The sequence below is a fragment of the Trichechus manatus genome, unplaced genomic scaffold, assembly GCF_000243295.1.
Source record: "Trichechus manatus latirostris isolate Lorelei unplaced genomic scaffold, TriManLat1.0 scaffold00013, whole genome shotgun sequence".
Classification (NCBI taxonomy): domain Eukaryota; kingdom Metazoa; phylum Chordata; class Mammalia; order Sirenia; family Trichechidae; genus Trichechus; species Trichechus manatus.
In genome coordinates, this window is record NW_004443949.1 from 25,796,794 (window position 1) to 25,810,775 (window position 13,982).

General features: G+C 37.4%; 1 protein-coding gene across 1 annotated transcript in view; it reads right to left on the reverse strand.

Moving 5' to 3' along the window:
- PIBF1 (progesterone immunomodulatory binding factor 1) overlaps positions 1–13,982 on the reverse strand; it is a 264,067-nt gene that overhangs the window by 9,248 nt on the left and 240,837 nt on the right. The window contains exon 17 of the mRNA XM_023726735.1: positions 11,736–11,909. Within this exon, the coding sequence (XP_023582503.1) occupies positions 11,736–11,909 (174 nt within the window). The remainder of the gene's footprint in view (positions 1–11,735; positions 11,910–13,982) is intronic.

Consider the following 13,982-nt stretch of genomic DNA (forward strand, 5'->3'; position numbering starts at 1 on the left):
GTAATTCTCTTCTTTCCTTTTATTTATGTGGTGGATTACGTTGATTGATTTTCTAATGTTGAACCATCCTTGCGTACCTGGTATGAATCCTACTTGGTCGTGGTGTATTATTTTTTTGATATGATGCTGAATTCTATTGGCTTTAAAATAAATTTTTTCTGTGGTGTCATTCACATTTTATCATTACTAATAGTTTATTATAACTAATAATTTATCACCATTTGGAAGCACTTAATTTTCAAATCTCTTCCTATGTAGTCTTATTTTCCTGTATGTCTTCAAGAGGCAAATAAGCATAGTAACTAAGAAATGTACTTATAAAGTAAAATCTGACCATTCTTTCAGCTCTCTCAAATGCCTCCTTCACTCCATTTTCAATTGGTTAGCCTGTCTGTCCCTCTTCTTTCTCCTGTAGGGGTGCCTCTCACACCCTCCCCTCCAATTTATCACTTCCTCATCCTTTTCCTCCTTCACCATCCCTATCACCTTAGTAATTTCTGCCTGAAGTAAATACAAAAGTTTGTTGCCTCTTTTCCCTCCATTCTTCTAATTCATCTATTGCCAAACACAAACGTAACCCTCACAGTATTTTGTACTTACTTCCTATTTACTATTTATCACACTGTATTATGATACATGTTGTTATTGTTGTGAGGTGTTGTCGAGTTGTTTCCGACTGACAGTGACCCTACAGCACAGAGTAGAACTGCCCCATAGGGTTTCCAAGGAATGGCTGGTGGATTTGAACAGCCCATCTTTTGGTTAACGGCCGAGTTCTTAACCACTATGCTTCCATTATTAGACTGTGGAGCACTCATGGATAGGGATGCGGTACCTGGAATAATGCTTGAAACAATGAATACTTTCAGAAGAATATGGCAAAGACTCAAAAGACAATTCTATAAGAGAAATTAAAAAAAGTTTTGAGTCTGGGGTCTTAAAAGCTTGTAAATGGCCATCTAAGATGCTTCACTGGTGTTACCTTGTTGGGAGCAAAGGAACAATGAAGAAAACCAAAGACACTAGGGAAAGATTAGTCCAAAGGACTCATGTTATCTAGTGCTACCAGAGCAGACTGAGTCCAGCACAACTAGATGGTGCCCAGCTATCACCACTGACTGCTCTGACAGGGATTACAATAGAGGGTCCCAGACAGAGCTGGAGAAAAATACAGCATAAACTCTAACTCACAAAAAAAGACCAGATTTACTGGCCTGACAGAGACTGGAAAAACACTGAGAGTATGGCCCCTGGACACCCTTTTAGCTCAGTACTGAAGTCACTCCTCAGATTCACCCTTCAGCCAAAGGTTAGACAGGCCCATAAAACAAAGCGAGACTAAAGGGGCACACCAGCCCAGGGGCAAGGACTAGAAGGCAGGAAGGGACAGGAAAGCCGGTAATAGGGAACCCAAGGTCGAGAAGGGAGAGTTGGGGTTGGTAACCAATGTCACAAAACAATATGTGTACTAATTGTTTAATGAGAAACTAGTTTGTTCTATAAACCTTCATCTAAAGTACAATTAAAAAAAAATAGGGAGGTGAAAATGAGTATGTCTTTAAGTCTAAAAAATAAAAAAAAGTTTCAAGAAATGGCAGCATTGTTTCTAATGTTAGTTACTTGGACTTTGCTGTTTAAAAAAAGTTATATTTTATTATACATTTTGCATTCTACTTTAAATAGGAAAAATGAAAAGAAAATTAAAGTAATAGGACCTAAACTCTTCTGTATTTAATAGCAAAATAGGTTTCCATTGGAATCTACTTTTATCTGGGTATGTTGCCATTTAAAATTTCCTCATTATTATAAGATGATGGACTCTAGAAAAATCCAGCTGCTCAAAAACCCTGAGCATGTGCTCTAACTTGCTTCAGGTTTTTATTTCATTGTCACCTTCTCAGGAAGGCCACTCCTCCCCATTTTTTCATCTTCCTTCCTGTTTTATTTTTCTTTATAGCATTTATCACATTTGCACTTCTCATATATATATATTTGTTTCTTTGTTTGTTTATAGTCTATCTTCATCCAAGAATGTAAGCTTCATGGAGTCAAGAATTTCTATATACCCACTGCTTACAAAGAATAGTACTTGGCACAAAGTAGAGATTCAATAAACATTTTATGAATGAATACTGTTTGGATCTGCCACAACAGAAGCCTCTCAGTTTTGTTTAAATCTAGACATAAAGTTTCATGAAAGTCATCATTCAAGAATTTCCCGCATGCAATGTGAAAGAAAATGCCACTAACGATCATGCAATAATATGAGTCCACATAATCAGGCGACATTACGCTTATAAGCATGATGGGCAGTATTTATGATTCTAAGCAACATCCTAATTACTGAGTAGAAATGATAATAACCAGTAAGGCATGGAAACAGCATGTTCTGCTATATTAACTCAAATTCACTGGTACGTTCAATACTTGTATTGGTGGACTTCTGCCCTCAGTCATATTATTGTCTGAAATTCAAGTTTTCTGTCAATTACATTAGGATAGAATATGTCTTAGTGATTTCTCATCTATCTCAGTATCTAAGTCTAATCATTACCAAAATTCAAACAAACTCCAAGTAGATAATTATGATTGTGGAAAGTTGATTTTTGATGCTCATTAAACGTACATTCTTCATTCCTAGATATTTAGTCAATAAGGTACTCTCCGTTAGTGACAGCCCTAAGTTCCGGACACTGGAAGTTTCTAAGCCTTTACTGACTCTTCATTAGTATTGAGCAACTAGTCTAAGATAGATCAGGGATTGGCAAACTATGGCTCGTGGTCTGTTTTTGCATGAACTGCCTGCTAAGAATGGTTTTGACATTCTTAAAGAAAACTTTAAAAAAAAACCACCTCAAAACAAAAAATACGCAGCTGAGACTATATGTGGTTCACAAAGCCTAAAATATTTACTATCTTGCCCTTAACAAAAAAAGTTTGCTGATTCCTATTAGATGACTGTTCAAAAAAATGGGCACAATAAAATAATTCAGATATGCAATTAACTGCTTTTTAATTCCACTCATTTAATTGTTAACAGTAGTGTTTCTTTCACACTACTGTTTTAATAAAGTTATTTACCTCTAATATACATATGATCGTGCTTTATGTAACAAATTTTTATATGCCTCTTCAGTTACTAACGAAACCCTGGTGGTGTAGTGGTTAAGAGCTGCTAACCAAAAAGGCTGGCAGTTTGAATCTACCAGCCACTCCTTGGAAACTCTATGGGGCAGTTCTACTCCTATAGGGTCACTATGAGTTGGAATCGAGTCAATGGCAATGGGTCTTTGGTTTTTCAGTTATTAAAATAATTAACCTTTAAATTGAGGAGGGCCCTTATTTTCTGGCTATTTCACATTTCTGGTTTTGTTTTTTTTTTTTAAATTTAAGACCCCAGCAGGTTCCATTATATGAAGCTCTGTATATACACACACATATATGATATATTATATAAATATATTTAGCATTATTTTGTTGTTGTTGTGTACCCTCAAGTTGATTCTGACTCACAACGACCCTATATGAGGTTTCCTGGGCTGTAATCTTACACACATAAATTATTTACAGGTAACCTTTTTACACTGGGAACAACTGCCTTAATTTTTATGTGCTGGTTTAAGTTAATTATATACGTCATTGTCATAAAGAAACAGCACAGATTAATATTAATTAAAACCTTAGGTTGTTAGTGGAGTGTTACAGGCGCCACAGTAAGCTGTATTCCAGATTTAGGAAAAGCCCAGAAAGCTGTGGTAGAAGCAGGATAAACTGGAAATCTACCAGAAGAAATTTACTATATTACAATGTGATTTTGGAGATAAATAACTGATATGACAGGTACCTTTATGCCATCCAAAAGTAGCCAACTAAAACATTAAGACATAACTGGGAGATCACAACATATTGAGAAAGTATGTTAACATGAGAAAGAACGATAACTAATAAATGCTGACATAATAAACCTGGTAGACACTCCTGGAATCTAGAGAAAGAGCTAGAGATTAAGACCGTATCAGTGTTTAACCACTACCACTTCTTTAAGGAAAAGAAAGACTTTGTCTAATAGATATAATTATTTTGTTGTCTGAAAAAGATATAAGCTGTGAATCAAATAAATACTTACCAGTGCTTATAAGTGGGGCCCAACTTAAGTGTATCTACCACTAGATGAAAATTTGAGATCAACCTTCTTTGTCCTACTTCTAAATCAGAAATTCTTTATTTCTAATTTAGCTGATGAGCTAAATTACATCAGGAAGAGGCTGCAATTAGTATTCCCGATACTAGAAATTAAAAAATTTATATATTAATATATATAAATATATATATATAACCGGATATCTTGAGGTCTGATCACACTTGGGTGAGATAAAACTAGTTTCAACATTGAAAGTTGAAAAGCTCAGTGAGATGCAAAACCTGTTAAACTGGTTGCCTTCAAATCATTCCAATTCACAGCAACACTACAGGACAGAGTAGAACTGTCCCGTGGGTTTCAAAGGAGCAGCTGGTAGATTCAAACTGCCAACCTTTTGGTTAACAACTGAGTTCTAAACCACTACGTCACCAGGGTTCCTCAGTAAGATCAGAGCCTCAAAAAAAAATGGACCAAAAGTGTTACAGGTATGATGAGCTATTGGTCTCCTCAGCCCCCAGTGCCACTGGCAGGGCCTGGGGTGGCTGAAGTCCCTTCAGTCTACTAGCAAAGTTCACTTATCCCAATGTCTCATACAAATATTATACATTTCCATGTATGTTATGATGTGAACAAGGTTGGGAGGCACAGGGCTACAACATGACCCTGTGGCAGTGCTAGCCCAATGAGGCATCCTGTGTCACTTGTCTTAATACATCCAACTGTACTCATTATATTACTGTATTACAAATAACCACCAAGTTCAATTTTTTTTTTAAAAATTGTACTTTAGATGAAGGTTTACAGAGCATGTTAGTTTCTCATTAAACAATTAATACACATATTGTTTTGTGACACTAGTTGCCAACCTCACAACATGTCAATACTCTCCCCTTCTCAACCCTGGGTTTCCTATTACCAGCCTTCCTGTCCCCTTCTGCCTCCTCATCCTTGCCCCTGGGCTGATGTGCTCTTTAGTCTTGGCTTATGGGCCTGTCTAATCTTTGGTTGAAGGCTGAATCTCAGGAGTGACTTCAGTATTGAGTTAAAAGGGTGTCTGGGGGCCAAACTCTCCAGGTTTCTCCAGTCTCTGTCAGGCCAGTAAGTCTGGTCTTCTTTGTGAGTTAGGATTTTGTTCTACATTTTTCTTCAGCGCTGTCCAGGGCCCTCTATTGTGATCCCTGTCAGAGCAGTTGGTGGTGGTAGCTGGGCACCATCTAGTTGTGCTTGACACAGTCTGGTGGAGGCCGCGGTAGTTGTGGTCCATTAGTCCTTTGGACTAATCTTTTCCTTGTATCTTGTTTTCTTCATTCTCCCTTGCTCCAGCTGGGGTGGGACCAGTGGAGTACTTAGATGGCCGCTCACAAGCTTTTATGACCCCAGATGCTATTCACCAAAGTAGGATGTAGAACATTTTCTTTATAAGCTATATTATGCTAATTGAGCTAGATGTTCCCCAAGACCTTGGTCTCAAGCCCTAAGTTTAGTTTTTGAAGAAAACTGCAGAATTTTCCTCATGAACAATAATAATGAGAAAACCTTTTTATAACCTACCTACTTTTTTCTTTTTCCTTTCTTCCTAAGGGAAAGTGTTATTAGGTGGTGAAATGACTAAAGTCAGACATAAGAATGGACTAAGACAGGACTAAAATCTAGATAGAGAAAATACATACTAAACATCTTATTCTTGAATAAAGAAAAGGAGCACAAGTTGGAAAATATTTTATGAATATTGTATTTTCTTTCCATTTGGAATTTCTAACTCTAACCTCATATCATCTGTCAAAATCCTAGCCATTCTTTAAGGTCAATCTCATATATTCTTTCTCACAAGGCTTTCCTGGAGACCGCCAACATTGAGTATCTATTCTTTCCTTTAATTTCCATAGTAGTTTCTATTTCCCCTGTCATCCAATTTCACCTGATACTATCGTTTACTTTTCCTTGATTCCAGAGTAGAGGTGTCTTTAAAGCTGATTCTGTGCTTTATGATCAAATATCCTATATCTAGTACAGGTTCTTGCGTAGAGATGGTGCACACTTGTTGAAGTAAGCTGTACTTATCTGAACATTTTTTTTCCTTCCAGATGACCATATGTAGCCTTCTAAATTACTTCTAGAGAATCATAGAGTTCATTTATGTATAAACTACATAAGCTTAATTTACCTCTCTAACATGTGCTAGCCAAAGAGAAAATTAATACAAGCCAAGCTCTGAACCCCACCATAAACTCACTGTACCACTTCATACACTTTATTCTGGTCCTGCACATTCTTTCCATGTTCCCCACTCTACTTGCAGCTTACGACTCTTTCTATTTTAATGCCTACAATCTACTTATAGAAAAGACTAAGAGCAGGTTGTTAGAATCGGTACTTTTAGGGAGATATTCAGAAATTAGTGTCAATGATGTGAATCCTGAGTATAAACGGAATTTTGGCATAGGATGGCGGCAGACAACTAGTGAAAGATTCTCAAGCTGCTCTAGAAGAAAAAAGGAATGTTGCTGCAAAGAGGATTAGTATAGCTCCAATTCTTTCTAAGGAGATAGGTGAGGCTAGAAAAAAACAGGTTAACACAGTTAAAAGCTATCTTGAGAGAAGGTAAATGATTAGTGGGAAAGAACTGGGTGTTTCAGAATGAAATAGACTGACAATTTGTTTGTTGCAGAAGTAGCACTAACTATTAGGTGCTTTCATTCTTCCTGTGGTTTAGTTAGGGAGCCTTGGTGGTGCAGTGGTTAAGTGTTCGACTGCTAACTGAAAGGTCAACGCTTCGAACCCACCAGCTGCTCTGTGGGAGAAAGATGTGGCAGTCTGCTTCAGTAAAAATTACAGCCTTGGAAACCCTATGGGGCAGCTCTACCCTGTCCTATGGGGTCGCTATGAGTCGAAATTGACTGGAAAGCAATGGGTTTGGGTTTTTTTTTTGGGGTGGTTTAGCTTAACACTAAAGTTCCCCATCCAGTTTAGAGTTTTAACAGCTAAGATAACTCAACTGGGGAGGCAAATAATTGTTAATTTTTTTAACATTTAAGTGTTTGCTTTGTTCATGTGCTATGCAAGACAATGGAATACAGCTTTTGTCCTTAAAGCACTTATATTCTATAGTTCAATTTAGTCTTTGTGCATTAAACACCCAAATACTCTACCTCATCTGTGATTTCAATGGCTAGCGCTTTTATGTAAAATGCTCCTTTTAGGGTTGTCTTTATACATAAATACCACATGTGTACTGCAAAACATTCGTATAATATAAAAGCAAATAAAGTCAAATATCTCAATTTCCCCTCCTCCTCTACATCCTAGCTCAGCCCCCGTGCCATTACCCACTTAACAGTAGTCTTGTGGGTGTTTTCCTCACATTTTCAACGCACATACAAACATGCATCCATACATTCACCCACCCATCCGTCCTTGAATTTTGTATCAGGGAAAAATGTCAACATCAAATAATTTCAGCCAAAGGATTTGGAAGTAAGTAAGAAATGTTATTTTCATTTCAGCTATAAAATTATAAGATTATGAAATGATTAGATCTTATTTTCAAACATCTGAATCATAAATTCCTTATTAACAAGAGCAGAGAAAATATAAAAAAAAGGTTATAGAAAATTGAAAATATTCAAAAGAATGACTGTAAAAATTATGATGTGTGTCCTAAGAGAATCATAGCATGTTAGTATAAAAGCAGTCCAGATCTCATTTCATTAAACCTCCCTTCCCATTTTACAGATAAGAAAAGGCTCAAAGTGTTTAAATGACTTGCCAACAGGTCATCCAGTCAGTTCACATTACTAATTCTGCATAAGCACACAGCCTTGATTTGACTGGTTTACAGTATTAAAACCAACCAACTAACCAACTGGCTGACTGACCCATTGCCCTGGAGTTGATTCTGTTAAGTTGATTTAGACTCATGGCAATCCCATGTGTTACAGAGTAGAACTGTTTCATAATGTTTTCTTGGCTGTAATCATTATGGATTCAGATTGCCAGGTCTTCTTTCGTGGCACTGCTGGGTGGGTTGGAACCACAAGCCTTTAGGTTAGCAGTCAAATGCAAACAATTTGTGCCACCCAGGGACAGTGTTATCTTTCAGTTTTCATTAGGATACAACTGAGTTCGTATTTCTTTTAAAAATTTTCTCCATATTATAAAAGAGATAAAGCTTATTGTAGAAAAAAAAAATACAGATGAGCAAAAAGAAGGAAATAAAAACTCTACCCAATTAATACTTTACATTTTGAATCTTCTTAATTTTATTCTCACTGAGTAACCTTATCTTGAGGTACTGGGGAAAATCTTAAAACAAAACAAAAAAAAAAAACAAACTCAAACTTGAGTTGATTCTGACTCATGGTGACCCTATAGGACAGAGGAGAACTGCCCCATAAGGTTTCCAAGAACAGCTGGTGGATTTGAACTGCCAACCTTTTGGTTAGCAGCTGAGTTCTTAAACACTGTGCCACCAGGGCTCAAAAATCTTAATGGTACAAAACAACATGATGATAAACAGGAAAAGACTGAAGTTGTCAAGGATTTCATTTTATTTGGATCCACATCCAACACCCATGAAAGCAGCAGTCAAGAAATCAAAAGACGCATTGCATTGGGTAAATCTGCTGCAAAAGACCTCTTTGAAGTATTAAAAAGTAAAGATGTCACCTTGAAGACTAAGGTGCACCTGAACCCAAACCATGGTGTTTCGAATTGCCTCATATGCATGCAGAAGCTGGACAATGAATAAGGAAGACTGAAGAAGAACTGACACCTTTGTTCCATAGATACAGCCAAACTCCCTGAGGGACCCATGGTCTCAGGGAACATCTAGCTCAACTGGCATAACATAGTTTATAAAGAAAATGTTCTACATTCTACTTTGGTGAGTAGTGTCTGGGGTCTTAAAAGCTTGTGAGAGGCCATCTAAGATGCTCCACTGGTCTCACCCCATCTGGAGCAAGGGAGAATGAAGAAAACCAAAGACACTAGGGAAAGATTAGTCTAAAGGACTAATGGACCACAACTACCACAGCCTCCACCAGACTGAGTCCAGTACAACCAGATGGTGCCCGGCTACCACCACTGACTGCTCTGACAGGGATCACAATAGAGGGCCCTGGATAGCACTGGAGAAAAATGCAGAACAAAATCCTGACTCACAAGAAAAGACCAGACTTACTAGTCTAACAAAGACTGGAGAAAGCCCAAGAGTAAGGTCCCCAGACACCCTTTTAGCTCAGTAATGAAGTCATCCTGAGGTTCTCCCTTCAGCTAAAGATTATACAAGCCCATAAACAAAATGACACTAAAGGGGCACACTAGTCCAGGGGCAAGGACTAGAAGGCAGGAGGGGACAGCAAAGCTGGTAATAGGTTGAGAAGTGTTGGTAACCAATGTCACAAAACAATATGCGTACTAATTGTTTAATGAGAAGCTAGTTTGTTCTGTAAACCTTCATCTAAAGTACAATTAAACAACAACAACAAAAAAAATTGATGCCTTTGAATTATGGTGTTGGCGAAGAATATCAGACATACTATGCCAGAACGCTTCTTCGAAGCAAGGATGGCGAGACTACGTCTTACATACTTTGGACATGTTATCAGGAAGGATCAGTTCCTGGAGAAGGACATCATGCTTGGTAAAGTAGAGGGTCAGTGAAAAAGAGGAAGACCTTCAATGAGATGGACTGACACAGTGGCTGCAACAATGGGCTCAAGCATAACAATGATTGTGAGGATGGTGCAGGACCAGGCAGTGTCTCATGTTGTACACAGGGTCACTATGAGTCAGAATCGACTCGATGGCACCTAACAACAACAACTTAAGTACTGGAGACAGGTAGTATTTCCAAAATGAGATTCAGGTTTCCAAGCTAAAGTCAGAAATGTAGGAGGGTCAGGGTCAGAAGGAGAAGTTTACTGACTGAAACAGAGTAGGGTCAGAAAAGTAGATCAGAGAGTGCTGATAGGCTTTAAGTATCTGATTGTATTCTGTGGTTTTCATCTGACCCTACTTTTCACGTTAATGTCGGTATATTCAGCCTGAATTCTTCGTATAGATTATAACATAATAGACATATGGTAGTGTCTGCCATAATCTCAGCCTCCTTTCTAGGGAAAGCTTTCATAGCCACAGTCCATCTGAATAAATAGCACTAGGCAGCTATATCTGCTCAATAGCCACAGTTGCTGATAGAGGTGGTGGAGATGCGGAAGGTGATGGGGCAGCACATGACTCAAGGGCAGCTATTCAAAAGGCTGGCTAAAAACCTTAAGAAATCTTGTCCCACATAGGAGTATCATGCAACAAGGATAAGCTGCACCAGTTAGATTCTTGCTCTTGGAAAATAAAGGGAGAATTAGGTTATAAGAGTACATAAAGAAAGGGTGCACAGAAACATGTCTCAAAGGGCTCTGAGCAAGGTAAAGTTATGAGGAAGTAGAAACTATGAGTAAGCAGAACTAGGAGAGAAACATACACACAAAGAAAAGCTGATGTACCACTAGAGGAAAACATCCATGCACTCAGCTGCTGAAGTCCCTAAAGCTGTTTAGTACCCAGGTTGGTCAATCTAGGCTTCCTGTTCCCCATCCTGTCAGCTCAGTCTCCATTAGTGCCACATGCGTCTTTACAGCAATGACCTCTTACTTCATCTACACTGTAACTCTCTGTCATTAAAAAAAAAAAAGAAAAAAAAGAGGCTGAATTATATGATCACCAAGAAATCTCTCGAATCTCACTGATCTTGAGTAGCATTATCCGAATGTATAATGAAATGGCTTAGATCAGAAGTTCCCATACTTGACTGATTATTATAACTATAACTATGTGGGGAGTTAAAAAAAATCAGATTCTGGGGACTCACTGAATCAGAATATCTTAGAGGAAATCTTTCTGGTTTTGAGTCTGTATGTTCAGAAGGTAAAAATCATGTTTTTTTTTTTCCCCCCGAGAAATGAAAGCATTGTTGGGAAACCATTTTAAAGAAAAGTAAAATATTTAATGTTACTCCTTCTTTGATACTGTTGCCTTTTAATTCCCATTCTTATTACTTGTTAAAGTATATTATTTTTAATATTCCATAATTTATCTACTTTTCATCCAAAATTTTCTAGTTTCTTTTTCTTTGCCTAATTTCTGTGCAATAATTTCAGTCTACCTTAATATGATTGGTTTTACAATTTATGAAGAAACTCTTAGGGCAAAATATACTATTTTATAAATGAAAGGAGGCAGGTGATATTTTGCATCCCTTTTATTCTTATGTAAATTATATAAAATGGCTTTCTGATTTCCCTATAAGTAGTCACCAGAGAGTTCGGGGAGGTAAGCTCTAGATTTAGGGTAATTTCTGGGTAACTCCTTTATGTGAACTGAAAACATAAGACCCAAACATGAGCTGTAAGACAGAAATATAAATATTCATAAAATGGATTAATACAGATAATCTTTCAATGCCCCCTTATAAACCTATTAAAATTAGTTTGAAACCAACATGAATGCAATTTAAGAGATTTAAGTAAAATATATTTAGTGAAAGTCAGAGATATTATAATTCTAAGCTTTTTTTTTTTTTTTTTTAAATACTTACAAAGAGTGTTGGTTTAGGTATGAATATATTGTCTTCATGTTCTTTAGGCACATCCAAAGTCTGTGATTTCTGATTTTCTGTCACGGTTTTTGAATCCTTTTTAGTAAGAAGTAAGCTGCCCTCATGATGCTTAGTATGCATATTAACAAGAATCTGTTTCATTGCTGCTAATTCCTGTTGGTATAAGAAAACAGAAGAAAATGACAAGCATGATTTTAGCAAGCGAGCTGATACAGATTGGTTAAAATGTATTTTTATTCTTGAAGTAGAAGAAGCATCTGAAGCAATTACACTACATAAAAGAGGGAAGTTGTGAAAATAACAAAATATTAATGTGCAATAGTGATGCATATAAATCTTCTAATCATTAATAGCCTTTAATATGATAAATGACAACCATAACATTAGTCTAGTGGTCCCAAACTTGTCTGCACATTGGGATCACCTGAAGCCTGTGTCGCATCCCTGAGACTGTGACATAAGTGGTCTGAAGTACGGCCTGGGCTTTGGAATTTTTTAGTGATCCCCAGGTGATTCTAATGAACAAACTTGAAAACCACTGGCATTGCCAGTTTCCACTGCAGTTTTTCTACACGATCGTTGAGTAGATTATTTAGGCACTTAACTTTTTCTCTTCTCCTTAAACTATCCCATTTCCTTACGAAGTCTTAGAAAAAGGATGATAGGGATAAAAGGTCCGAATTGTTTTTTCTTGGCTATGAATCAGCATTTCAAACAATAAATTTAATATAGTTTCAGGATTCCTTTAACCACGTTATCTCCTCCCTTTTACAAATGATAATCGAAGTTGATTTTATCAATTACCTTTTTGAACTAAGAATTAATTATGCTGAACTTCTTGAAGAATTCAGATTAAAAACTTCTACTCATTCCTTCTTCCAAGTCTGTTTTGTCTATTATTTTCCCCCGTAGTCAAACCTTTAGCACCTAATGCTACTAAGTGGATATTTACGATTAACTACTAAACAAATTCAACCAAACACAAATAAATGGAGAGATGACAGACTAAACTCTCCTTTACCTTATTTATCTGTAGAACAGTGGCAGGCTGTGTTGGAGGTAATTTTTTTTCCTATTATTTTATTTCATCCTCATGTCAAGAGACAAAAGCTATGGCTGATAGATGTTCAGCTCCCTTCTACTAATCTGTTTATAGACATCAGAGCAAGTTCCTACAGGCCCTTCTTTTCTGGCAGTCATTAGTTCTATTTAGAACCATCTACCCTGAGTGGGTATTTTAAAACAGAGCTGCTGAATTTAAGCCACATAGCCTTAATAGATCTTAGGGACAGGAGAGGAGCTGGAAGAAATGCTGCCAGAATCCTCTTTCTCTTTTTTGGGGCTGGGGCTGGCCTGGTGAGTTCACATGAGATATTACCAATCTGATACACATTATTTGAGCCTTTTAGGGGCTCTTTTTGTTTTCAAGATTGTGTTATTCCATTTATAAGCTCCTCTAGTACATAACAACTGATTTAATGTTAAATATGTCTGGTAGATTTCAGCTCCATTCTACTTGCCAAGATAAGGAGAAGGGAAAGGGGAGATGACAGTCTCCCAGCCTACCAAGAGAACAACTTTCTATCTGAAAGAACATCTTTCTATTAGCCATAATTTTTGTCTCCTGGCCTGAAGATGAGGTAAAATAACAGGAAAAAATTATCTCCAACACAGCCTACCACTATGCTACTGATAAGTAAGTAAAGGAGAGTTTAGTTTGTCATACTTGCTGGGGGAAGGGAGAGGGGAAGAAATGAGGACGGAGAAAAGGAAGGAGCTGAGGGTGCAGTAGGCAAAGGGCTTTGGTCCCCAAATGTCCTAGATGAGTCCACAAATTTTGTTTTCTCTTTGGCTTCCCTCTGTTACAGGTATTGGAGCAGTTACAGGAAACAGAACATCCTTGACACAGGTCAGGAGATAGCTAAGGAAAACTGACATAGCTTTGGCTTACCCAGACCTAGGATCACCCTAATTTGAGGTGTTATCACAGCGCTACTTTTGTTCACCAAACAGTATAAACAGTGGCACCACGGTTTTGGAAATTCGAGTGAAGACCATTTTAAAAGTGTTGAATAGTGTCCCCCCCAACTCATGTCCACCTGGAAATTCAGAATGTGACCTTATCTGGAAACAGTCTTTGCAGTTGTAATTAATTAAGCTAAAATGAGGTCACTCTGGATTAGCATGGCCCCTAAATCCAATGACTGGTGTTCTTATAAGAAGGCC